Source organism: Dendrobates tinctorius, unplaced genomic scaffold (genome assembly GCF_039654945.1).
Source record: "Dendrobates tinctorius isolate UK_male_01 unplaced genomic scaffold, ASM3965494v1 ptg000233l, whole genome shotgun sequence".
Lineage (NCBI taxonomy): Eukaryota > Metazoa > Chordata > Amphibia > Anura > Dendrobatidae > Dendrobates > Dendrobates tinctorius.
The window spans coordinates 4,690,806-4,715,446 of record NW_027361900.1 but is presented as its reverse complement, the minus strand read 5'-3'; the positions used below and the strand labels follow the sequence as shown (position 1 = coordinate 4,715,446).

Genomic DNA, 24,641 nt, shown 5'->3' with positions numbered 1-24,641 from the left:
GAGATTTCATTGTACGATGGAGATTCTAGACACCCTGTGCCAGATGCAGCAAAGCAGCCCCATAACATAACAGAGCCTCCTCTATGTTTCACAGTAGGGACAGTGTTCTTTTTGTGATATGCTTCATTTTTCCATCTGAGAACATAGAGCTGACGTGCCTTGCCAGAAAGTTCCATTTTTGTCTCATCTGTCCATAGGACATTCTCCCAGAGGCTTTGTAGCTTGTCAACATGTAGTTTAGCAAATTCCAGTCTCATTTTTTTTCAACAATGGTGTCCTCCTTGGTCGTCTCCCATGAAGTCCACTTTGGCTCATACAACGACGGATGGTGTGATCTGACACTGATGTTCCTTGAGCTTCAAGTTCACCTTTAATCTGTTTACAAGTTTTTCTGGGCTCTTTTGTTACCATTCATATTATCCGTCTCTTTGATTTGTCATCAATTTTCCTCCTGCAGCCACGTCCAGGGAGGTTGGGTACAGTCCTATGGATATTAAATTTCTGAATAATATCTGCAACTTTAGTCACAGAAACATGAAGCTGCTTGGAGATGGTCTTATAACTTTTACCTGTAACATGTTTGTCTATAATTTTCTTTCTAATCTCCTGAGACATCTCTTTCCTTCGCTTCCTCTTGTCCATGTTGAGTGTGATACACACCATGTCACCACACAGCACAGTGAGTATCTGTAGCCTCTATACAGGCCACTCACTGATTCCAGGATTGTAGACACCTGTGATGATAATTAGTGGACACACTGCGATTTACACATTCTGTGGAAGCCTGGTTGAAAAGCAATGTCTGACTTTCATTTGTTCATTTTCATAGATTTTTTTATTTATTATTACTTTTGTCAGATTCAAGTTATTTCTGTGACCATTGTGGGTTTTTCTGTCATTAAACGAGGGGTACCAACAATTTTGACCCCGTGTGTATAGATTATAACCATCAGTGAATTAATTTATAACATGGAATCACTTTATGGGGATTTCTACTATTCTGGTTTTCTGTCATTTAGTTATATTAGGGCTTCTGCATATGGTGTGTCCAATCTCATCTGGGATCTGTTCCTGCTGTCCAGCTGGAGTAATCTGCTCCCTACTTCAGCCAATTGGAAAGTACCTCACCCTACTAAAGCGCAAAGCACATGGTCGGAATCTGCCAGATACAGCGCTGTTCTCCTCTGGTTCAGTCCTCTGTGCTCAGCTTGCGGATTAAAAAAACTGGAGTCTGAACTGAGAAAGTAAGTTAATGTGTATGCACAATGTAAGTGCATATTAACACATGGCCATTAACCAGAGAAAAAAAAAAGCAAAAAACACAATTATCCTAAACTAAAAAGTAAAAAATAAACTGCAAATAATGCATGTTTTACTTTTTAGTTTAGGATATTTGTGTTTTTTGCTTTTTGTTTTCAGCTTGCGGCTTGTGTGTTTGTTTCCTGCTGTGACTGTGGCCCGTTTACTGACTACTTTTGTGTCTTCTGATTCTGTCCTTCTAGTTCTGACCCAGCTACCTGACTATTCTTCTTGCCATCTAACACCACAGAATAGCAGGTAACACCATGGTCCAAGCCTAGGGGTCCCTGTGTAAGTCCAGATTCCATGTAATGGTGTTAAAGGACAATGAGCAAGGCAATCCTTGGGATATGGAAAGCAGAGAAGATAGAGCCAAGCATGGTCATGGTGGACATCTTTTGAGCTGCCAGGTGACCATGAACAGTGCTCCCAATACATTGTGTCTGCAAACTATTCCAGCTAGATCTGCATTCAAATAGCTAAATGGCGCTCCTTCCCTTCTGAACACTGCCATGTGCCCAGACAGTAGTGTACAACCGTATGTAGGGTATAGTGCGAAGCTGGAAAATAATCTGTAAGATCCATCTGTTTCCTATTATCCTTTGTGAATAATTCCAAACTTACCACCACATAAAGTGACACACGTCAGATATTAATAATGGGGCCTGATTAAGAACACAAAACTGGCTGCGGAAGAGGTTAAATCAGAGGATTTTGGACACTACTGTAATCAAACACTGTGACTATAGACAATAACATCTACTGAAATGATCAAACTCCACAGTCTCCATCAGTAATAAATGAGCAGCTAGTGGTGAAACCTCTCTGGGTAATTAGAGTATGGGGCTCGGTGACGTCACAATCTAAACTATCGTAAGGTCCAATATTTTCTGTCAGATGTGTTTCATGGAGAAATATTACACATTTATAGAGAACTGTGTATAATAGTGCAGAGCTGAGATGTCTTAAAGGGAACCTGTCAGCAGGATTGTGCTCAGTAACCTACAGACACTGTCAGGTCACCGCCGTTATACTGATTACAATGATACCTGGTGATGAAATCCGTCTTGTGGTTGTTGTGTAATCTGTATTTGTTGTTTTCAGTTAATGAGATTCTCGTGCTCTGGGGCGGGGCTGTAAGCGGGGCTTTATGTTGTGCTCTGATTACATATTCCTCTGTATTGGCTTATGACATGTTGTTGATCCCTCACTGACCCGCCCCCCATTATTACATAATGCATATAATAGCATTGATATTATTGTTGATAATGCCTATAATATTGTGGCTATTGTGAGGCTTAGAAAAAAAATTACATCCAGCAAAATGTCATCAGCGGCGCCAGCGCAGTAGCCTCTATCTCTTACTTATAGATACTACTGCGCAGGCGCCGCCATCGCCGGTGACATTTTGCTGGATGTAATACAGATTAATATGTAATCAGAGCACCACATAAAGCACATAATACCTTTCTTCAAGTGATTTTCTATCTTGTCAGCACATTCTACGTACGCTGTCATTTGGCTTTATAGTCACAGATCTGGGCAGGTAACGGTCAGTGTCTCCTAATGTGAAGGAGAGAATGGCTACTGAAATCAATTATTAAACCTTATATAAGTCAGTTCAGATATGTTGTACCAAGATGGCGTCTGTGTCTTCAGACAACACCCTGGAAGGAATCCTTGGAATGCAGAAGCTGAGATACTGGATACCATATATGGAAGTGAAGGTGAATGGACCTATCATTAACTCTGTGTCCGGTATGACTCTTTAAGTGCACACTCGGCCTATATTGGGTCAGGTACAAGCAATCATATAGATCTTGCTTTAAGGGATCACCCTCACTCTAATCCCAGGGAGTAGGTGGATCCTCCAGGTTGTAAGTCCTACAGAAAAGGGCTTTCAATGCCCAAAGTCATTTGAACAGTTTTGGTTGGAGGAGAATGTTGTGGTCTAGAGGCAAAATGGTGATCATGGTAATATGGCCGGACTACACCACCGATAAAGCAGCCACAGCCGGTGACTGAGAGGAATCTGTGACTTCTCTGCATTCAGTGGTCACTACTCACCTGGGTAGTCATATGTGGGAATCTCCTCTTTACACCGCTCATCATCTCTCACATATGTCTCTGTAGGATTAATATGGGTCAGATCTTCACCCTGAAACAAATATTGTGAAAGTCACAGACAGATGGAGAAGTCCCATCTATGATCAGCTCTAATCCTGCCATCTCCACCGTTCTCATTACACAAGTACAAAACATATAATACTGGTGGATAAAACAAGACTGAGCACAAGACCTTCACAGCCGTCTACACATCATAGGGGAGATCTCCTGACACCTTCTCTCATCTACCTGATGATCCCGAGGAACACTGGGATCTTCTTGGTTACAGTCCTGTGGAAGAAGAGGACGGGGACATCTCTCTGGTGTTGTCCTCTTACTGGATAGATCTGGAGGAAACACATACAGGGACTGAATTCATTCTCTACATACAGATAATTATAGGCCGTGTGTATTTAGTCCTGTCTATTACCTGGTGATGTGAGGGACTGGGGAACCTCCATTATGATGTTCTTGTACAGATCTCTGTGTCCTTCTAAATGCTCCCACTCCTCCATGGAGAAATAGACAGCGACATCCTGACACCTTATAGGAACCTGACACATACAATGATACCGTCATCCCCCGATCCCTTCATAGTGTTACTGTATAATGTCCCAGCATTCCCAGCAGTGTCACCTCTCCAGTCAGCAGCTCCATCATCTTGTAGATGAGTTCTAGGATCTTCTGGTCATTGATGTCCTCATGGATCAGGGGGTGAGGTGGAGGCCCCGTGATTGGGCTCAGGGGTCTGCCACATCCCTCAGATACAGGGCCCTGACAGCGATCACTAGAGGTCTTCTTCACCACTGTGTAATCCTGGTTATGGAGAGACACATTAATAAATGTCACTACAGACATTTCCAGAGTCCTCACCTCTCCAGTTCTGTCCATCTGTTATTCCCATAGATAAGAATGATGTAATGTGACGTCATCAGAATCTCTCACCTCTCCAGTGAGACGGAAGAGGATCTCTAGGGTGAGGTGTAACATCCTCTCCGCCATCTTGTCTCTGTCCATATCCATCCTTGATAGGTAAATCAGGAAAATTTTCTTTTGTAGAAGATCTTCACTGAGAGGATCCGATATTGTAGAGATCTGAATGAGAAGAAGATGATCTGATGTAACATCATAAGAATCCTGTGTAATAACACAATTACTGGAGATAATAAGGGAAACATATGAGATTTATTATCTTACAGGGTTTAGTTTTCTTCCCTGACATCTACTATTAAAACCTATATATTTAGGCCACAGACAACAAGCAGTTTCCTCCTCGGAGTCGGCAGCTGAACACGTTCCTCATAGACTCATCTTCCATAACGCTAATTCTTGTCTCATTACCGACACTGGAATCGGCATTAGCAATACTGCAGGAGATATTCATTACACGCGACATGAGAAATAACTCCTTCATGATGAGGACGAAATCTTCATCTTCTACTACGGCTCTAGAGACAGATTTGGCCAGAGTCGGTCACTGCCTCCATCCCCACCGGCCGTCTATATGAAGGTTTCCCGCAGGGCTGTGGAGTCGGAGTCGGAGTCATGGAGTCGGAGTCGGAGTTAGTTTTGGTTGGAGTCGGTAGAAATGTACCGACTCCAGCTTTAAAAAAAAAGTATATATATTTCATAATTGAACTTTCATATTCAGGCAAAGATAAAAATGCTCCTACCAGAGCTTCTAATCTAAAGAGACATTTACAGCACTTTCATCCAGAAGTACTGAAAGCAGTGGATGAGAAAGACTGCATCCAAACCAATGAACCAGTGCCCAGCTCTTCCAGCCAAACAAAGGAGCAGAGAACTTTGCAGCCATCAGTTGCAAGATATTTTGTCAGTGACAAAGTTACTGTGACAATGACAGTAGATACATTTAAAAAACAGATCAGAGAGCTTGTTGTAAAGGATAGTGTGCCTATTTCATTATTTTCACGACCAGCTTTTATGTGTCTGAATGGGGAAATGGCCCGCAAGCTTGGTGTTTCTCTGGAGAGAGAGAGTATTAGAAAATTAGTAATCGAAGAAGCTTTTAAACAAAAGGAAGAACTTAAAAAAACTCTCAAGGGACGCTTTCTGTTTCTTAAAATGGATGCCTGCCCACGTCACAGAGTGAACTATTTTGCCATCAATGTCCGATTTGTTTGTGACAAAAATGAAATAGTTACCAAGACATTGGCAGTAAAAGACACCAAAGCTCATCACACCAGTGAGTTTCTCCAGGTCTTGGTGGAAAAGGTTCTGCAAGACTATGAACTTAAAAAAGAGCAAGTTCTTTCTGTCGTAACTGACAATGCTTCAAATATGATAAGTACTATTAAGCTAATGAATGAGAGTAATGATGGTGACCAGCAGCTAGAAGAACATTCTGGGTCCACAGACACAGAAATGTTTGAAATAGAGGAACACAGTATTGTAACTGAGGAGCAAACTGAAGTTGCTTCAGATGAACAGCAACATGATAGTTTAGATGATCTTGTTGAAACTGTGTCAATATGTTCTTTCATTCATCACATGCGCTGTGTTGTGCATACGCTACAGCTGGCTATAAGAGACAGTCTGCAAGAAGGACATGCTGCTGCACTGATTGGCAAGGTGAGAAAATTGGCTACTGTTGCCAGAACCCCTAAAGTTGACTCAATTTTGAAGAGACGTGCTGGAAAAGGGGCAATTATTGATCAAGCCACACGATGGGGCATTACTTACTTAATGATTCAGCGCTTGGTTGAACTGAAAACCTTTCTTGTAGACATGGCTAACCCTCAACTGACGCTAAATGAAAGTCAGTGGAATCAGGTGACTGAGCTGGAAAAATTGCTGGAGCACCCATTTACAGTGACTAAAAAATTACAAGCAGAGGACTTAACTCCAGGTATTTTCTTAAAGGAGTGGAAGAACCTGATGTTTCGCCTGTCCCAAAGAGGAGGGTTAATTGCAAGTGGCATTGCTACATCAATGAAACGGAGAGAGGAGCTACTATTACAAAATAACATTCTTTTGGCAGCTGTTTATGTAGACCCAATGCATCGGATTCTTCTAGATGATCAACAGCTAAGTAAAGGAAAAGAAGCTCTGTTTGAAATAGCAGTAAGGATGAAAGGGTTGCAGAACAGTCAGGAGGAGCAAGAAGAATTTGGTCGTCCTGCCACATCTTCACCCTCATCATCAACTGATGAAGAATTTAATTTCGAAAAATATTTGGATCACAAGGACCGTGCAAAGCGTTCCCGCATAGAAGAGTCATCCCCATCAAGGAACACAGCCAGTACATGTCAGCAGAATTTTTCATGTGCACTAAAAGAAATTGAGAAATTTGACGGTTCATCAAAAATAACAGTGCAACAAGCGATTCCTCTGTATCCTGACATTGTCAGAGATGTTGCCCGAGTGGTTACTGCTTTGCCACCAACACAAGTTAGTGTAGAGAGGTTGTTCTCTGCTCTCAAAATAATTAGATCAGATTTGAGGGCATCCATGAAGGAGGATCTGACAGAGGCAATACTTTTTCTGAGGACAAATTTATAGATTTCTTCTTATTAACTGCATAAAAGTGTTTATTGCATATTTACTTACAGTTTAGAAAAGTTTATAAAAGTTATTTGCTATATTCTAATTGTATTCTAATAAATGTAGTTTTTGCTCTAAGTGGTCTGATTATTTATATGATGGTGAGAAACTGAATAAGCACGATGTTTAATATTTTACAACAGTAAATTTGTTGTTATGAATTGGCCATTTATGAAGGAGTCGGAGTCGGAGCCGGAGCCTGATAAAATCCAGGAGTCGGAGTCGGAGCCTGATAAAATCCAGGAGTCGGAGTCGCAACTGTGGCTTACCGACTCCACAGCCCTGGTTTCCCGTCTTCCCCGCACTGGAATCTTCTATCGACGTTAGATCTCAGCTCTGAGTCACACACAGAAGTTTGAGGCTTTTAGAAAAGATTTTTAGTTTCCACAATCACAACGGACAGAAATGATCTGATGCCAAAGTCTCCATGTACAGTGATTTATGGGGATTATTTCTGGCCTTAGGCTTTCCCATATTACAGGAAAAACTCCAGAAAAAGCCGATATTAAAATGATTCTAAAGAAAAATTGGCTTCAACAATTCTTGTAAGAAGAAAAAAAATATGCAAAAAGCAGAAGACACATTTTATAAATTTTAACATGTTAAACATTTATTAAAAATAAATTAATCTTTTTGTGTCCCAGAACATAGATGTACACCGCAGGGACAGCAAAGATGAGGCTGCAACAAAAACCCTGACAGTTTTACCACTTGCTGCTGTGAAAAGCAAACATGGCATCTAAGAAGGTGTGGCAGAGTTTGGCTGAATGCCTCCCGCCCCAAGTACTCGATAGTATGGGGCGGCCTAGTTAACCCGATACTTACATGCCTAATAATGGTGCCTGGGCTGGAATGTATGAAGGTCTATTAGGCCGGGCCAGAGGCAGCGTCCAATAAGTTACCTTATAACGCCCCCATACACATTACACTAAAGTTCCATGAAAGCACTGATTTCGGGGGGTTTGGCCGACCATATAATGTATTTGGGGGCCTCCCGACAGATGATGTCAGGGCAGAGAAGGATCTGACATCCTGTATTTCAGAGGATAATCCGTTTGTTCTTCCTGTAGATAATCCTCCTCTAGAGGAGTCTGGAGGTGACTCTCTCATACAGACCACAGGAAAGCTGGAATATTTGTGTGTATGGGGGAGTCGGGAGAGATCGCCGTCTGCCAAATGACCGTTCAGCCAACTCTGATCTCATGTGTATGGGGCCGTTAGTATTACACTGACAGGCAGTGATGATACACGGCACTACAGTAGTACAGGGCATCACCGGAGCCATCAGAGGCTTGTATGTTGTGTGATCGCACTGATCAGAGGGGTTTAAAAAAGGTTTAAAGTGGAAAAAATATCACAGTTTCGCCAACAAGAAATATCTGTCACTATATGGAAAGCAGAGTCACTGCACAATGTTAGTTACGTCACGTCCATAACTACTTTATTATACTCTATTATCCTGTACACAGTGGAGTAGATAGAAATCACAGATCACACAGAAATAGCTGGAAATGGGCCCTCCAACGTAAAGAAAAAAAAATCTATTTATCTATCTCTCTATCTATATACATGGTTCAAAAAAATAAAGGGAACACTTAAACAACAGAATATAACTCAAAGTAAATCAAACTTCTGTGAAATCAAACCGTCCACTTAGGAAGCAACACTGACTGACAATCAATTTCACATGCTGTTGTGCAAATGGAATAGAGAACAGATGGAAATTATTGGCAATTGTCAAGACACCCTCAATAAAGGAGTGGTTCCGCAGGTGGGGACCACAGCCCACATCTCAGTACCAATGCGTCTGGCTGATGTTTTGGTCACTTTTGAATGTTGGCTGTGCTTTCACACTCATGGTAACATGAGACGGACTCTACAACCCACACAAGTGGCTCAGGTAGTGCAGCTCATACAGGATGGCACATCAATGCGAGCTGTGGCAAGAAAGTTTGCTGTGTCTGTCAGCGTAGTGTCCAGAGGCTGGAGGCACTACCAGGAGACAGGCCAGTACACCAGGAGATGTGGAGGGGGTCGTATGAAGGCATCAACCCAGCAGCAGGACCGCTACCTCCACCTTTAAGCAAGGAGGAACAGGAGGAGCACTGCCAGAGCCCTGTAAAATGATCTTCAGCAGGCCACAAATGTGCATGTGTCTGCACAAACAGTTAGAAACTGACTCCATGAGGATGGTCTGAGGGCCCGACGTCAACATATGGGGGTTGTGCTCACAGCCCAACACCGTACAGGACACTTGGCATTTGCCACAGAACACCAGGATTGGTAAATTCGCCACTGGCGCCCTGTGCTCTTCACAGATGGAAGCAGGTTCACACTGAGCACATGTGACAGCCGTGACAGAGTCTGGAGACGCCGTGGAGAGCGATCTGCTGCCTGCAACATCCTTCAGCATGACCGGTTTGGCAGTGGTCAGTAATGGTGTGGGGTGGCATTTCTTTGGAGGCCACACGATGTTAGGCTGTGAGCACAACCCCCATGGAGACACAATTGTGCCTTTACCTGGAGATAAATTCCCAGTGGGGGCAATTTCCAAAATGCAATAACTTAAGTGGGGAATTCAGCTCTTTTCGCACTTAAGGGATCTGTATATGGAGTCTACAAACTACAGTGGGGAAATAAGGATTTGTTACGCTGACAATTTTGGGGTAAAGTCACATTTTTGTGAGGAAATAAAGTAAAATTGTCATTTTTTCCTTCCACATTGCTTAAATTCCTGTCACACTGTCCGAATTCAGATATTGTCCTGTCAGAAAGGAGAATACAGGGAGCGAAAGGGTTAATAGGACTCACAGGAGGAACCGGCCCAGAAAACAGAAGATCCAGGAGTGTCTGCCACATATATGACCGCTCTGTGTGCACAGGACCTGTGATGAGGTCACAGGAGGGGAGGAGTCAGGGGTCACATGATCAGGGGCCTCAGTGTGTGCAGGACTCAGTGTGCTGGAGCGCTCCCGATAATCAGCTGCGTGTGTCGCGCTGTGTGATAGTCACAGCACCTGCATGGAGGGCGACACATGCAGCTGATTATCGGGAGCGCTCCAGGGATCCGGGGTCCCGATGCAGCTATTCGGTAAGTGATATTAGCCAATAGCAACTTCTCCGACGATATTCGCTCATCTCTAGTAATAACAGCTCAAAGACATTCACCAAACTTTTCATTAAGTTTAATAGTAAGACCCTATTAAATATTGAGCACCAGCGGGACGAAGCATTGACAGCGGCGTGTAAAAGTGTGGGCGCCCCTGGTCAAAATGACCGTTATTGTGAGCAGTAGTAAGATGAAGATGAAATGATCTCTAAAAGGCCGAACCTCTAACATGACACATGGCCTTTGTATTTTAGGCAAAAATAATAATAAAAAATTATATATATATATATATATATATATATATATATATATATATATATAGACATTTTTACAATTTCATAATTGCATAAAGGAAAAAGGGGCGATGCAAAACTTTGGGCACCCTTGGAGATTTGTGTACTGAGATAATTTTGATCAAGATTTCACACCTTAATTAGCTTGTTAGGGTTATGGTGAGATCACATGGTGACCAGGAGCTACAGTCTGAGGAAAGGGCTAAAAAGCCTTCACTAGACCCCTGTACAGCTGTATAATGAGGCCCAGGCTTTATAGTGAGGGGACAGGAGTGAGGGCCTGATCCCAGGAGCTACAGTCTGAGGAAAGGGCTAAAAATCCTTCACTAGACCCCTGTACAGCTGTATAATGAGGCCCAGGCTTTATAGTGAAGGGACTGGAGTGAGGGCCTGTGCCCAGGAGCTACAGTCTGAGGAAAGGGCTAAAAAGCCTTCACTAGACCACTGTACAGCTGTATAATGAGGCCCAGGCTTTATAGTGAAGGGACAGTAGTCAGGGCCTGTTCCCATGAGCTACAGTCTGAGGAAAGGGCTAAAAATCCTTCACTAGACCCCTGTACAGCTGTATAATGAGGCCCAGGCTTTATAGTGATGGGACAGGAGTGAGGGCCTGTTACCAGGAGCTACAGTCTGAGGAAAGGGCTAAAAAGCCTTCACTAGACCCCTGTACAGCTGTATAATGAGGCCCAGGCTTTATAGTGAAGGGACTGGAGTGAGGGCCTGTGCCCAGGAGCTACAGTCTGAGGAAAGGGCTAAAAAGCCTTCACTAGACCCCTGTACAGATGTATAATGAGGCCCAGGCTTTATAGTGAAGGGACAGGAGTGAGGGCCTGTGCCCAGGAGCTACAGTCTGAGGAAAGGGCTAAAAAGGCTTCACTAAACCCCTGTACAGCTGTATAATGAGGCCCAGGCTTTATAGTGAAGGGACAGGAGTGAAGGCCTGATCCCAGCAGCTACAGTCTGAGGAAAGGGCTAAAAAGCCTTCACTAGACCCCTGTACAGCTGTATAATGAGGCCCACGCTTTATAGTGAAGGGACTGGAGTGAGGGCCTGTGCCCAGGAGCTACAGTCTGAGGAAAGGGCTAAAAAGCCTTCACTAGACCCCTGAACAGCTGTATAATGAGGCCCAGGCTTTATAGTGAAGGGACAGGAGTGAGGGCCTGTTCCCATGAGCTACAGTCTGAGGAAAGGGCTAAAAAGCCTTCACTAGACCCCTGTACAGCTGTATAATGAGGCCCAGGCTTTATAGTGAAGGGACAGGAGTGAGGGCCTGTTACCAGGAGCTACAGTCTGAGGAAAGGGCTAAAAAGCCTTCACTAGACCCCTGTACAGCTGTATAATGAGGCCCAGGCTTTATAGTGAAGGGACAAGAGTGAGGGCCTGTGCCCAGGAGCTACAGTATGAGGAAAGGGCTAAAAAGCCTTCACTAGACCCCTGTACAGCTGTATAATGAGGCCCAGGCTTTATAGTGAAGGGACTGGAGTGAGGGCCTGTGCCCAGGAGCTACAGTCTGAGGAAAGGGCTAAAAAGCCTTCACAAGACGCCTGTACAGCTGTATAATGAGGCCCAGGCTTTATAGTGAAGGGACAGGAGTGAGGGCCTGTTCCCAGGAGCTACAGTCTGAGGAAAGGGCTAAAAAGCCTTCATTAGACCCCTGTACAGCTGTATAATGAGGTCCAGGCTTTATAGTGAAGGGACAGGAGTGCGGGCCTGTGCCCAGGAGCTACAGTCTGAGGAAAGGGCTAAAAAGCCTTCACTAGACCCCTGTACAGCTGTATAATGAGGCCCAGGCTTTATAGTGAAGGGACAGGAGTGAGGGCCTGTTCCCAGGAGCTACAGTCTGAGGAAAGGGCTAAAAAGCCTTCACTAGACCCCTGTACAGCTGTATAATGAGGCCCAGGCTTTATAGTGAAGGGACAAGAGTGAGGGCCTGTGCCCAGGAGCTACAGTCTGAGGAAAGGGCTAAAAAGCCTTCACTAGAACCCTGTACAGCTGTATAATGAGGCCCAGGCTTTATAGTGAAGGGACAGGAGTGAGGGCCTGTGCCCAGGAGCTACAGTCTGAGGAAAGGGCTAAAAAGCCTTCACTAGACCCCTGTACAGCTGTATAATGAGTCCCAGGCTTTATAGTGAAGGGACAGGAGTCAGGGCCTGTTCCCATGAGCTACAGTCTGAGGAAAGGGCTAAAAAGCCTTCACTAGACCCCTGTACAGCTGTATAATGAGGCCCACGCTTTATAGTGAAGGGACTGGAGTGAGGGCCTGTGCCCAGGAGCTACAGTCTGAGGAAAAAGCTAAAAAGCCTTCACTAGACCCCTGTACAGCTGTATAATGAGGCCCAGGCTTTATAGTGAAGGGACAGGAGGGCCTGTGCCCAGGAGCTACAGTCTGAGGAAAGGGCTAAAAAGCCTTCACTAGACCCCTGTACAGCTGTATAATCAGGCCCAGGCTTTATAGTGAAGGGACAGGAGTGAGGGCCTATTCCAATGAGCTACAGTCTGAGGAAAGGGCTAAAAAGACTTCACTAGACCCCTGTACAGCTGTATAATGAGGCCCAGGCTTTATAGTGATGGGACTGGAGTGAGGGCCTGTGCCCAGGAGCTACAGTCTGAGGAAAGGGCTAAAAAGCCTTCACTAGACCCCTGTACAGCTGTATAATGAGGCCCAGGCTTTATAGTGATGGGACAGGAGTGAGGGCCTGTTACCAGGAGCTACAGTCTGAGGAAAGGGCTAAAAAGCCTTCACTAGACCACTGTACAGCTATATAATGAGGCCCAGGCTTTATAGTGAAGGGACAAGAGTGAGGGCCTGTGCCCAGGAGCTACAGTCTGAGGAAAGGGCTAAAAAGCCTTCACTAGACCCCTGTACAGCTGTATAATGAGGCCCAGGCTTTATAGTGAAGGGACAGGAGTCAGGGCCTGTTCCCATGAGCTACAGTCTGAGGAAAGGGCTAAAAAGCCTTCACTAGACCCCTGTACAGCTGTATAATGAGGTCCAGGCTTTGTAGTGATGGGACAGGAGTGAGGGCCTGTTACCAGGAGCTACAGTCTGAGGAAAGGGCTAAAAAGCCTTCACTAGACCCCTGTACAGCTGTATAATGAGGCCCAGGCTTTATAGTGAAGGGACAGGAGAGAGGGCCTGTTCCCAGGAGCTACAGTCTGAGGAAAGGGCTAAAAAGCCTTCACTAGACCCCTGTACAGCTGTATAATGAGGCCCAGGCTTTATAGTGAAGGGACAGGAGTGAAGGCCTGATCCCAGCAGCGACAGTCTGAGGAAAGGGCTAAAAAGCCTTCACTAGACCCCTGTACAGCTGTATAATGAGGCCCAGGCTTTATAGTGAAGGGACTGGAGTGAGGGCCTGTGCCCAGGAGCTACAGTCTGAGGAAAGGGCTAAAAAGCCTTCACTAGACCCCTGTACAGCTGTATAATCAGGCCCAGGCTTTATAGTGAAGGGACAGGAGTGAGGGCCTATTCCAATGAGCTACAGTCTGAGGAAAGGGCTAAAAAGACTTCACTAGACCCCTGTACAGCTGTATAATGAGGCCCAGGCTTTATAGTGATGGGACTGGAGTGAGGGCCTGTGCCCAGGAGCTACAGTCTGAGGAAAGGGCTAAAAAGCCTTCACTAGACCCCTGTACAGCTGTATAATGAGGCCCAGGCTTTATAGTGATGGGACAGGAGTGAGGGCCTGTTACCAGGAGCTACAGTCTGAGGAAAGGGCTAAAAAGCCTTCACTAGACCACTGTACAGCTATATAATGAGGCCCAGGCTTTATAGTGAAGGGACAAGAGTGAGGGCCTGTGCCCAGGAGCTACAGTCTGAGGAAAGGGCTAAAAAGCCTTCACTAGACCCCTGTACAGCTGTATAATGAGGCCCAGGCTTTATAGTGAAGGGACAGGAGTCAGGGCCTGTTCCCATGAGCTACAGTCTGAGGAAAGGGCTAAAAAGCCTTCACTAGACCCCTGTACAGCTGTATAATGAGGTCCAGGCTTTGTAGTGATGGGACAGGAGTGAGGGCCTGTTACCAGGAGCTACAGTCTGAGGAAAGGGCTAAAAAGCCTTCACTAGACCCCTGTACAGCTGTATAATGAGGCCCAGGCTTTATAGTGAAGGGACAGGAGAGAGGGCCTGTTCCCAGGAGCTACAGTCTGAGGAAAGGGCTAAAAAGCCTTCACTAGACCCCTGTACAGCTGTATAATGAGGCCCAGGCTTTATAGTGAAGGGACAGGAGTGAAGGCCTGATCCCAGCAGCGACAGTCTGAGGAAAGGGCTAAAAAGCCTTCACTAGACCCCTGTACAGCTGTATAATGAGGCCCAGGCTTTATAGTGAAGGGACTGGAGTGAGGGCCTGTGCCCAGGAGCTACAGTCTGAGGAAAGGGCTAAAAAGCCTTCACTAGACCCCTGTAGAGCTGTATAATCAGGCCCAGGCTTTATAGTGAAGGTACAGGAGTGAGGGCCTGTGCCCAGGAGCTACAGTCTGAGGAAAGGGCTAAAAAGCCTTCACTAGACCCCTGTACAGCTGTATAATGAGGCCCAGGCTTTATAGTGAAGGCCTGATCCCAGCAGCTACAGTCTGAGGAAAGGGCTAAAAAGCCTTCACTAGACCCCTGTACAGCTGTATAATGGGGTCCAGGCTTTATAGTGATGGGACAGGAGTGAGCGCCTATTACCAGGAGCTACAGTCTGAGGAAAGGGCTAAAAAGCCTTCACTAGACCCCTGTACAGCTGTATAATGAGGCCCAGGCTTTATAGTGAAGGGACAAGAGTGAGGGCCTGTGCCCAGGAGCTACAGTCTGTGGAAAGGGCTAAAAAGCCTTCACTAGACCCCTGTACAGCTGTATAATGAGGCCCAGGCTTTATAGTGATGGGACAGGAGTGAGGGCCTGTTACCAGGAGCTACAGTCTGAGGAAAAGGGCTAAAAAGCCTTCACTAGACCCCTGTACAGCTGTATAATGAGGCACAGGCTTTATAGTGAAGGGACTGGAGTGAGGGCCTGTGCCCAGGAGCTACAGTCGGAGGAAAGGGCTAAAAGCCTTCACTAGACCGCTGTACAGCTGTATAATGAGGCCCAGGCTTTATAGTGAAGGGACAGGAGTGAAGGCCTGATATCAGCAGCTACAGTCTGAGGAAAGGGCTAAAAAGCCTTCACTAGACCCCTGTACATCTGTATAATGAGGCCCAGGCTTTATAGTGAAGGGACAGGAGTGAGGGCCTGTTCCCATGAGCTACAGTCTGAGGAAAGGGCTAAAAAGCCTTCACTAGACCCCTGTACAGCTGTATAATGAGTCCCAGGCTTTATAGTGAAGGGACAGGAGTCAGGGCCTGTTCCCATGAGCTACAGTCTGAGGAAAGGGCTAAAAAGCCTTCACTAGACCCCTGTACAGCTGTATAATGAGGTCCAGGCTTTGTAGTGATGGGACAGGAGTGAGGGCCTTTTACCAGGAGCCACAGTCTGAGGAAAGGGCTAAAAAGCCTTCACTAGACCCCTGTACAGCTGTATAATGAGGCCCAGGCTTTATAGTGAAGGGACAGGAGTGAGGGCCTGTTACCAGGAGCTACAGTCTGAGGAAAGGGCTAAAAAGCCTTCACTAGACCCCTGTACAGCTGTATAATGAGGCCCAGGCTTTATAGTGAAGGGACAAGAGTGAGGGCCTGTGCCCAGGAGCTACAGTCTGAGGAAAGGGCTAAAAAGCCTTCACTAGACCCCTGTACAGCTGTATAATGAGGCCCAGGCTTTATAGTGAAGGGACTGGAGTGAGGGCCTGTGCCCAGGAGCTACAGTCTGAGGAAAGGGCTAAAAAGCCTTCACTAGACCCCTGTACAGCTGTATAATCAGGCCCAGGCTTTATAGTGAAGGGACAGGAGTGAGGGCCTGTGCCCAGGAGCTACAGTCTGAGGAAAGGGCTAAAAAGCCTTCACTAGACCCCTGTACAGCTGTATAATGAGGCCCAGGCTTTATAGTGAAGGGACAGGAGTGAGGGCCTGTTCCCATGAGCTACAGTCTGAGGAAAGGGCTAAAAAGCCTTCACTAGACCCCTGTACAGCTGTATAATGAGGCCCAGGCTTTATAGTGATGGGACAGGAGTGAGGGCCTGTTCCCATGAGCTACAGTCTGAGGAAAGGGCTAAAAAGCCTTCACTAGACCACTGTACAGCTGTATAATGAGGTCCAGGCTTTATAGTGATGGGACAGGAGTGAGGGCCTGTTACCAGGAGCTACAGTCTGAGGAAAGGGCTAAAAAGCCTTCACTAGACCCCTGTACAGCTGTATAATGAGGCCCACGCTTTATAGTGAAGGGACAGGAGTGAGGGCCTGATCCCAGGAGCTACAGTCTGAGGAAAGGGCTAAAAAGCCTTCACTAGACCCCTGTACAGCTGTATAATGAGGTCCAGGCTTTATAGTGATGGGACAGGAGTGAGGGCCTGTTACCAGGAGCTACAGTCTGAGGAAAGGGCTAAAAAGCCTTCACTAGACCCCTGTACAGCTGTATAATGAGGCCCAGGCTTTATAGTGAAGGGACTGGAGTGAGGGCCTGATCCCAGCAGCTACAGTCTGAGGAAAGGGCTAAAAAGCCTTCACTAGACCCCTGTACATCTGTATAATGAGGCCCAGGCTTTATAGTGAAGGGACTGGAGTGAGGGCCTGTGCCCAGGAGCTACAGTCTGAGGAAAGGGCTAAAAAACCTTCACTAGACCCCTGTACAGCTGTATAATGAGGCCCAGGCTTTATAGTGAAGGGACAGGAGTGAGGGCCTGTGCCCAGGAGCTACAGTCTGAGGAAAGGGCTAAAAAGCCTTCACTAGACCCCTGTACAGCTGTATAATCAGGCCCAGGCTTTATAGTGAAAGGACAGGAGTGAGGGCTTGTTCCCAGGAGCTACAGTCTGAGGAAAGGGCTAAAAAGCCTTCACTAGACCCCTGTACAGCTGTATAATCAGGCCCAGGCTTTATAGTGAAGGGACAGGAGTGAGGGCCTGTTCCCATGAGCTACAGTCTGAGGAAAGGGCTAAAAAGCCTTCACTAGACCCCTGTACAGCTGTATAATGAGGCCCAGGCTTTATAGTGAAGGGACAGGAGTCAGGGCCTGTTCCCATGAGCTACAGTCTGAGGAAAGGGCTAAAAAGCTTTCACTAGACCCCTTTACAGCTGTATAATGAGGTCCAGGCTTTATAGTGATGGGACAGGAGTGAGGGCCTGTTACCAGGAGCTACAGTCTGAGGAAAGGGCTAAAAAGCCTTCACTAGACCCCTTTACAGCTGTATAATGAGGTCCAGGCTTTATAGTGATGGGACAGGAGTGAGGGCCTGTTCCCAGGAGCTACAGTCTGAGGAAAGGGCTAAAAAGCCTTCACTAGACCCCTTTACAGCTGTATAATGAGGTCCAGGCTTTATAGTGATGGGACTGGAGTGAGGGCCTGTTCCCATGAGCTACAGACTGAGGAAAGGGCTAAAAAGCCTTCACTAGACCCCTGTACAGCTGTATAATGAGGCCCAGGCTTTATAGTGAAGTGACAGGAGTGAGGGCCTGTTCCCAGCAGCTACAGTCTGAGGAAAGGACTGAAAAGCCTTCACTAGACCCCTGTACAGCTGTATAATGAGGCCCAGGCTTTATAGTGAAGGGACAGGAGTGAGGGCCTGTTCCCAAGAGCTACAGTCTGAGGAAAGGGCTAAAAAGCCTTCACTAGACCCCTGTACAGCTGTATAATGAGGCCCAGGCTTTATAGTGAAGGGACAGGAGGGAGAAAAGTGGGGAAAGGAGCCAGAAGAGCCGGACTGCCCATCACTAACCTGCAGAGCCGCACTCCACATATATGGCTGCTCTGTGCGCACAGGACCTGTGATGAGGTCACAGGAGGGGAGGAGTCAGGGGTCACATGATCAGGGGCCTCAGTGTGTGCAGGACTCTGCTGTGCTGGTTGTCATGGTGCTGGATGAGGGGAAGTTTCTGTGTGGGGTCAGGAGGGGTTTACAGGGTGGATGTAGCAGAGCCGTGTGTGTACGAGGTGTACGCAGCGGAGCCGTGTGTGTACGAAGTGTATGGAGTGGAGCCGCGTGTGTACGAGGTGTACGGAGCGGAGCCGTGTGTGTACGAGGTGTACGGAGCGGAGCCGTGTGTACGAGGTGTACGGAGCGGAGCTGTGTCTGTACGAGGTGTACGGAGCGGAGCCGTGTGTGTATGAGGTGTACGGAGTGGAGCCGCGTGTGTACGAGGTGTGCGGAGCGGAGCCGTGTGTGTACGAGGTGTGTGGAGCGGAGCTGTGTCTGTACGAGGTGTACGGAGCGGAGCCGTGTCTGTACGAGGTGTATGGAGCGGAGCCGTGTGTGTACGAGGTGTACGGAGCGGAGCCGCGTGTGTACGAGGTGTAAGGAGCGGAGCCGCATGTGTACGAGGTGTAAGGAGCGGAGCCGCATGTGTACGAGGTGTACGGAGCCGAGCCATGTGTGTACGAGGTGTACGGAGCAGAGCCGCGTGTACGAGGTGTACGGAGCGGAGCCGCGTGTGTGTGTGTATGAGGTGTATGGAGCAGAGCCGTGTGTGTACGAGGTGTACGGAGCGGAGCCGTGTGTGTATGAGGTGTACGGAGCGGAGCCGCGTGTGTACGAGGTGTACGGAGCGGAGCCGTGTGTGTACGAGGTGTACGGAGCGGAGCCGCGTGTGTACGAGGTGTACGGAGCGGAGCCCTATGTGTACGAGGTGTACAGGCCGGAGCCACGTGTGTACGAGGTATACGGAGCGGAGCCGCATGAGTACAGTACGAGGTGTACGGAGCGGAGCCGCATATGTTCGTCGTGTTCACAATTGTGCATGTCATATTTGTGTTTTTAATCTGTTTTTTTCCTTGCATTGCATTGTTTGGGAGACTCCACCCCTCTCTTGTGTGACGTGCACATAAGAGCTGTCTCTGACCACAAGCCCATACTAGGGAGGGGCCTGTCTGAATCCTGTTCATATTAGACACTGTTCACATGTTCAGGTTTTTAATACATTAGATAGGGACTGCTTAGATAGGGGTTACCTTGACATGGTGGAGCCGCTTGATGCACATTTAAGTATCAACTAAATACTCTGTATTTGTTATCCAGCACTTGCTGATTACTGCCATTTTTTATTGCAGAGTATTTTTGCAAATCTGTCATTCTGTGTTTTCTTGTTGTATCTCAGTTAGTGGGTGGTGTGAACATTGTCTGATCGACGTGTTCACAATTGTGCATGTCACATTTGTGTTTTTAATCCGTTTTTTTCCTCGCTTTGCATGGTTTGGGAGACCCCACCCCTCTCTTGTGTGACGTGCACATAAGAGCTGTCTCAGACCACAAGCCCATACTAGGGAGCGGCCTGTCTGAATCCTGTTCATATTAGACACTGTTCACATGTTCAGGTTTTTAATACATTAGATAGGGACTGCTTCGATAGGGGTTACCTTGACGTGGTGGAGCAGCTTGATGTTCATTTTTTTCGCGCAAAAAAAGTATCAACTGAATACCCTGTATTTGTTATCCAGCACTTGCTGATTACTGCCATTTTTTATTGCAGAGTATTTTTGCAAATTTGTCATTCTGTGTTTTTTTGTTATACCTTGTAATGAGCCAACTGTAAGACAAAACCTGGAAAAAATCAACTCCGTGGAACAGAAAAGGGATCTGGTCTGAGCTGGACTTTAGGTTATTTATGAAAGAGGAAGACATTGAAGATTTAAAGGACCAAGCAAGAATCTCTTCGAGGACAGACTGCAAACAACAGGCAGCATTCATTGGACATCCAGAGACCTGAGCATCCAAAGGTAGTACCATCCTGCAACCCCAAACAACCTATAGACTTCTTACAAATTAACCCTCTTAGAAATAAGGATTATAATTACTATATAACCACAAAAATGGAAAACCAAAATTTAGAAGGAGTAAATGAGCAAAGCACAGAGCTGGAGACACAGGACACCAGGGGGTCAGACATGGAGACAACACATGGGCAGAGGAGCAGTAAAGCCAGGAAAGGAATCACAATCAGAGAGAAACCAGAAACTCTTATTGCTGATTACACCAAAGAGGAAGATTTACACAGATTTACCAGTGGAAAAGCCAAACTTCACATGCCACAAATGCAAGCTTGTGTCCCTGTTGGAGGAAAAGTTGCAAAATCTCGAAGAGAGGTTAGCTACGTTGAAGATCATTAAGGAAGGTGAAGAGTTCTTGGACAGAGCAGAATTATCTCTTCATGTTACAGAAAGAGAAGAAATTCGAAGTGCACCTGAAGAAACAGAGGAATGGAGACATGTGACCCAGAGAAGCAGGAGGATCAGGAGGCAGTCAGCACCCATACTGCTCAGAAACCAGTACCAGGCTCTCACGCAGGAAAACGATGAAGAAATACATCAGGATAAGACTTTGCCAACAAACAGCAACCTTGTACGCCTTCAGAGTCCTCCTGGATGGAGAAAGAAAAATGTTGTGAAGAAGAAACGGAGAGTGGTGGTCATGGGGGATTCCCTGTTGAGAGGAACAGAGGCCGCTATCTGCAGACCGGATATAACTTCAAGAGAAATGTGCTGTCTTCCAGGTGCAAAAATTAAAGATGTGTCTGACAGGATATCAGGACTCTTCAGACCTACAGATGACTACCCATTCCTGCTACTACATGTGGGGACAAATGACACCGAAAGAAACGACCTGGAAACCATCTGCAGAGACTTTGAAGACTTAGGCAAGAAAGTGAAAGAACTGGGAGCGCAGGTGGTCTTCTCTTCCATCCTCCCAGTGGATGGCCATGGAACAAGGAGGTGGAATAAGATACTGCAGGTGAACAACTGGCTACGTCGATGGTGCAGTCAGCAACGATTTGGATTTCTGGATCATGGAGTGAACTACTTATACGATGGACTACTTGCTAGAGATGGGGTGCACCTTACGAAGACTGGAAAGCAGGTATTTGGAAGTCGCCTTGCTACACTTGTAAGGAGAGCTTTAAACTAGAACAACATGGGAAGGGAAGCAAAAGACCAGAAAAAGCCATACACCTTACAAATGCTATTGAGAACTCTGCTATTAGAAGTGGAAAGGAAGAACAAAGACGAAAGAACCTAATTAATAAAAATATTGGAGAAAGAGAAACCAATCACAAAATAAAATGTTTCTATACTAATGCACAAAGCATGGGCAACAAACAAGGAGAATTGGAACTAATAACACAGGAAAAGAAATATGATGTCATTGGAATCACTGAAACTTGGTGGGACAATACACATGATTGGAATACAAGACTAGAAGGATACAACTTATTTGGAAGAAACAGACTTGATAAACGAGGAGGGGGTGTCGCATTGTTTGTTAGAAACGCGTATATCTGCACAGAGATTGAAGCTTCAGAGACTGGGAGTTCTGTGGAAACTGTTTGGGTAAGAATACAAGGACAGAACAATGGAAAGGACACCATTGTAGGCATTTACTACAGGCCGCCTGTGCAAGCTGAAGATATGGATGAACTCTTTATGCATCAAATGGCCAAGTTCTCCAAAAAATATGACATAGTTGTCATGGGAGATTTCAACTATCCAGACATTTGTTGGGAATCTCACGCAGGCAAAACTAACAGGTCAAGGAAATTCTTATCCTCTCTTGCTGACAACTTTATCTTCCAAAAGGTAAGGGAGAAAACAAGGGGAACTGCTACCTTGGATCTAATCCTTATAAACAGGGAGGAAATGGTTGAGGAGGTAAAAGTGGCTGGGACCCTAGGAGGTAGCGACCATGCTATTTTAGAATTTTGGATAACTAGAGGCGGAAGACCTGTGAAGACTCAGACGTCAAGGTTAGATTTCAGAAAGGCAGATTTTAAGGGATTCAGAAAGAGAATTGGAGGGATCCAATGGCTGGATATCCTTAAAGACAAAAATGTCCAGGAAGGATGGGAAATCATGAAAAATGAAATTCTCAAAGCACAGTTGTTAACAATTCCGAAAAGAGGGAAGAATAGGAAGCATTTAAGGAAACCAGGATGGATGAACACAAAACTTAAGCACTTGCTAAAAAGGAAGAAAAAAATGTTTATAAAATGGAAAGAGGGAGGCATATCGAAAGAAGAATATAATGCTGTCTGCAGAACCTGCAGGGCACAAATCAGATTAGCTAAAGCTGAAAATGAATTGAGGCTTGCAAGAAATGTCAAAAGTAATAATAAAGGATTTTGGGGATATGTCAAAAGTAAAAGAAAAGTCAAAGATGCTATAGGATTTTTACAGGATGAAAATGATGAAATGGTAAGACAGGATGTTGAGAAGGCTGAACTTTTAAATTCCTATTTTGCATCTGTATTCTCTCAGAAAGGAAATGTAACATCAACTGTTATTCACTGTCCTATTAAGGGAATAGAAGAATCCAGGATATCTATAAACAGAAAGATAGTGAGGAAACACTTAGCTAACCTAAATGAATTCAAGTCTCCAGGTCCAGATGAATTACACCCCAGAGTACTGAAGGAGATAGCAGAAGAAATTTTTGAACCCCTCTCCATAATCTTTGAAAATTCTTGGAGAACAGGAGAAGTCCCAGAACACTGGAGAAGAGCAAATGTTGTTCCTATCTTCAAAAAGGGGAAGAAGGTGGACCCAGGAAACTATAGGCCGGTGAGTCTGACTTCTATACCAGGAAAGATCTTTCAACAAATTATTAAACAACATGTATGTCAATACCTGGATAAGAATGAAGTGATTAAACAGAGTCAGCATGGGTTTGTAACTAATAAGTCATGTCAGACTAACTTAATTTCCTTCTATGACGGTATCACTGATTGGGTGGATCAAGGAAATGCTGTAGATATAGTATATCTTGACTTCAGCAAAGCATTTGACAAAGTCACTCATACAATCTTTATTGAAAAAATGACTAAGTATGAAATGGACAAGGCAACTGTTAGGTGGATTCATAACTGGCTTAGTGATCGGACACAAAGAGTGGTCATAAATGGCTGCACATCCAGTTGGAAGAATGTCTCAAGTGGGGTACCACAGGGCTCTGTCCTGGGCCCTGTATTGTTCAACATCTTTATCAATGATTTAGATGAAGGAATTGAGGGTAAACTGATTAAATTTGCTGATGACACAAAGCTAGGAGGGATAGCTAATACTAGAGAAGAGAGAGAGAGGATTCAAAAAGATTTAAATAAACTGGAGAAGTGGGCAGCAACTAACAGAATGGTTTTTAACAGGGAGAAATGCAAAGTACTACATCTGGGCAATAAAAATGAAAAAAGCATATATAGAATGGGAGGAATAGGGCTAAGTGACAGCACATGTGAAAAAGACTTGGGTATACTAATAGATCACAGACTGAATATGAGTCAACAGTGTGATGCAGCAGCAAAAAAGGCAAAAGCAATTCTAGGATGTATTAAAAGAAGCATACAGTCTAGATCACGTGAAGTCATTATTTCCCTCTACTCCTCTTTGGTCAGACCTCATCTGGAATATTGTGTCCAGTTTTGGGCACCACATTTTAAAAAAGACATCAACAAACTGGAGCAAGTTCAGAAAAGAGCGACCAGAATGGTGACCGGTCTGCAAACCCTGTCTTATGAGGAAAGGTTGCAGGATTTGGGAATGTTTAGTTTGCAAAAGAGAAGACTGAGAGGAGACTTAATAGCTGTCTACAAATATCTAAAGGGCTGTCACATTGTAGAAGGATCAACTTTATTCTCATTTGCACAAGGAAAGACTAGAAGCAATGGGATGAAACTGAATGGGAGGAGACACAGATTAGATATTAGAAAAAAACTTTTTGACAGTTAGAGTGATCAATGAGTGGAACAGGCTGCCACGAGAAGTGGTGAGTTCTCCTTCAATGGAAGTCTTCAAACAGAGACTGGACAGACATCTGACTGGGATGATTTAGCGAATCCTGCTTTGAGCAGGGGGTTGGACCAGATGGCCCAGGAGGTCCCTTCCAACTCTACGATTCTATGATTCTATGAAAAACCAACCTGCTATTCTACACAGATCAACTCTCAGCCTGGCACACCACCCTGTGCAAATATTATAAATATATGTCTAAGTGCAACACTAATAATAGCCGGCAGATTAAAATCAGAAGCCAAGCAGATGATGACACCAACTCACTTACCATAAGCCTATACAACGATGGCACCGTCATGGTGCAAGGGACGAGGACAATCTGCAGCAGTTTGAAAACCACTTTACTCATATCAGAGAACAGGCACAAATCTTTAAAAAACAACCCCTAGAGGCCACTTCTAATGCTCATATCTCTACAGAGACCTCTAGGTT

General features: G+C 45.5%; 1 protein-coding gene across 1 annotated transcript; it reads right to left on the bottom strand.

The window, feature by feature from the left end:
- Positions 1-3,818: 3,818 nt before the first annotated feature.
- On the bottom strand, positions 3,819-24,507 carry LOC141060284 (gastrula zinc finger protein XlCGF66.1-like). Its single transcript, XM_073556501.1, has 4 exons — positions 24,478-24,507; positions 4,351-4,542; positions 4,042-4,221; positions 3,819-3,959 (listed from the first exon to the last, which is right to left on the bottom strand). The coding sequence occupies exons 1-4, from the start codon at positions 24,505-24,507 to the stop codon at positions 3,819-3,821; spliced, it is 543 nt and encodes a 180-aa protein (XP_073412602.1).
- Positions 24,508-24,641: the final 134 nt, after the last annotated feature.

What these genes read in the sequence shown, in the direction of transcription:
- LOC141060284 (XM_073556501.1), bottom strand. Translation starts at nt 24,507, where the DNA reads ATGACGGTGCCATCGTTGTATAGGCTTATG. An exon ending in TCTTCCGTCTCACTGGAGAG is followed by an intron (nt 4,222 to 4,350) that starts GTGAGAGATTCT and finishes CTCCATAACCAG; the next exon opens with GATTACACAGTGGTGAAGAA. An exon ending in TGGAGCTGCTGACTGGAGAG is followed by an intron (nt 3,960 to 4,041) that starts GTGACACTGCTG and finishes TGTATGTGTCAG; the next exon opens with GTTCCTATAAGGTGTCAGGA.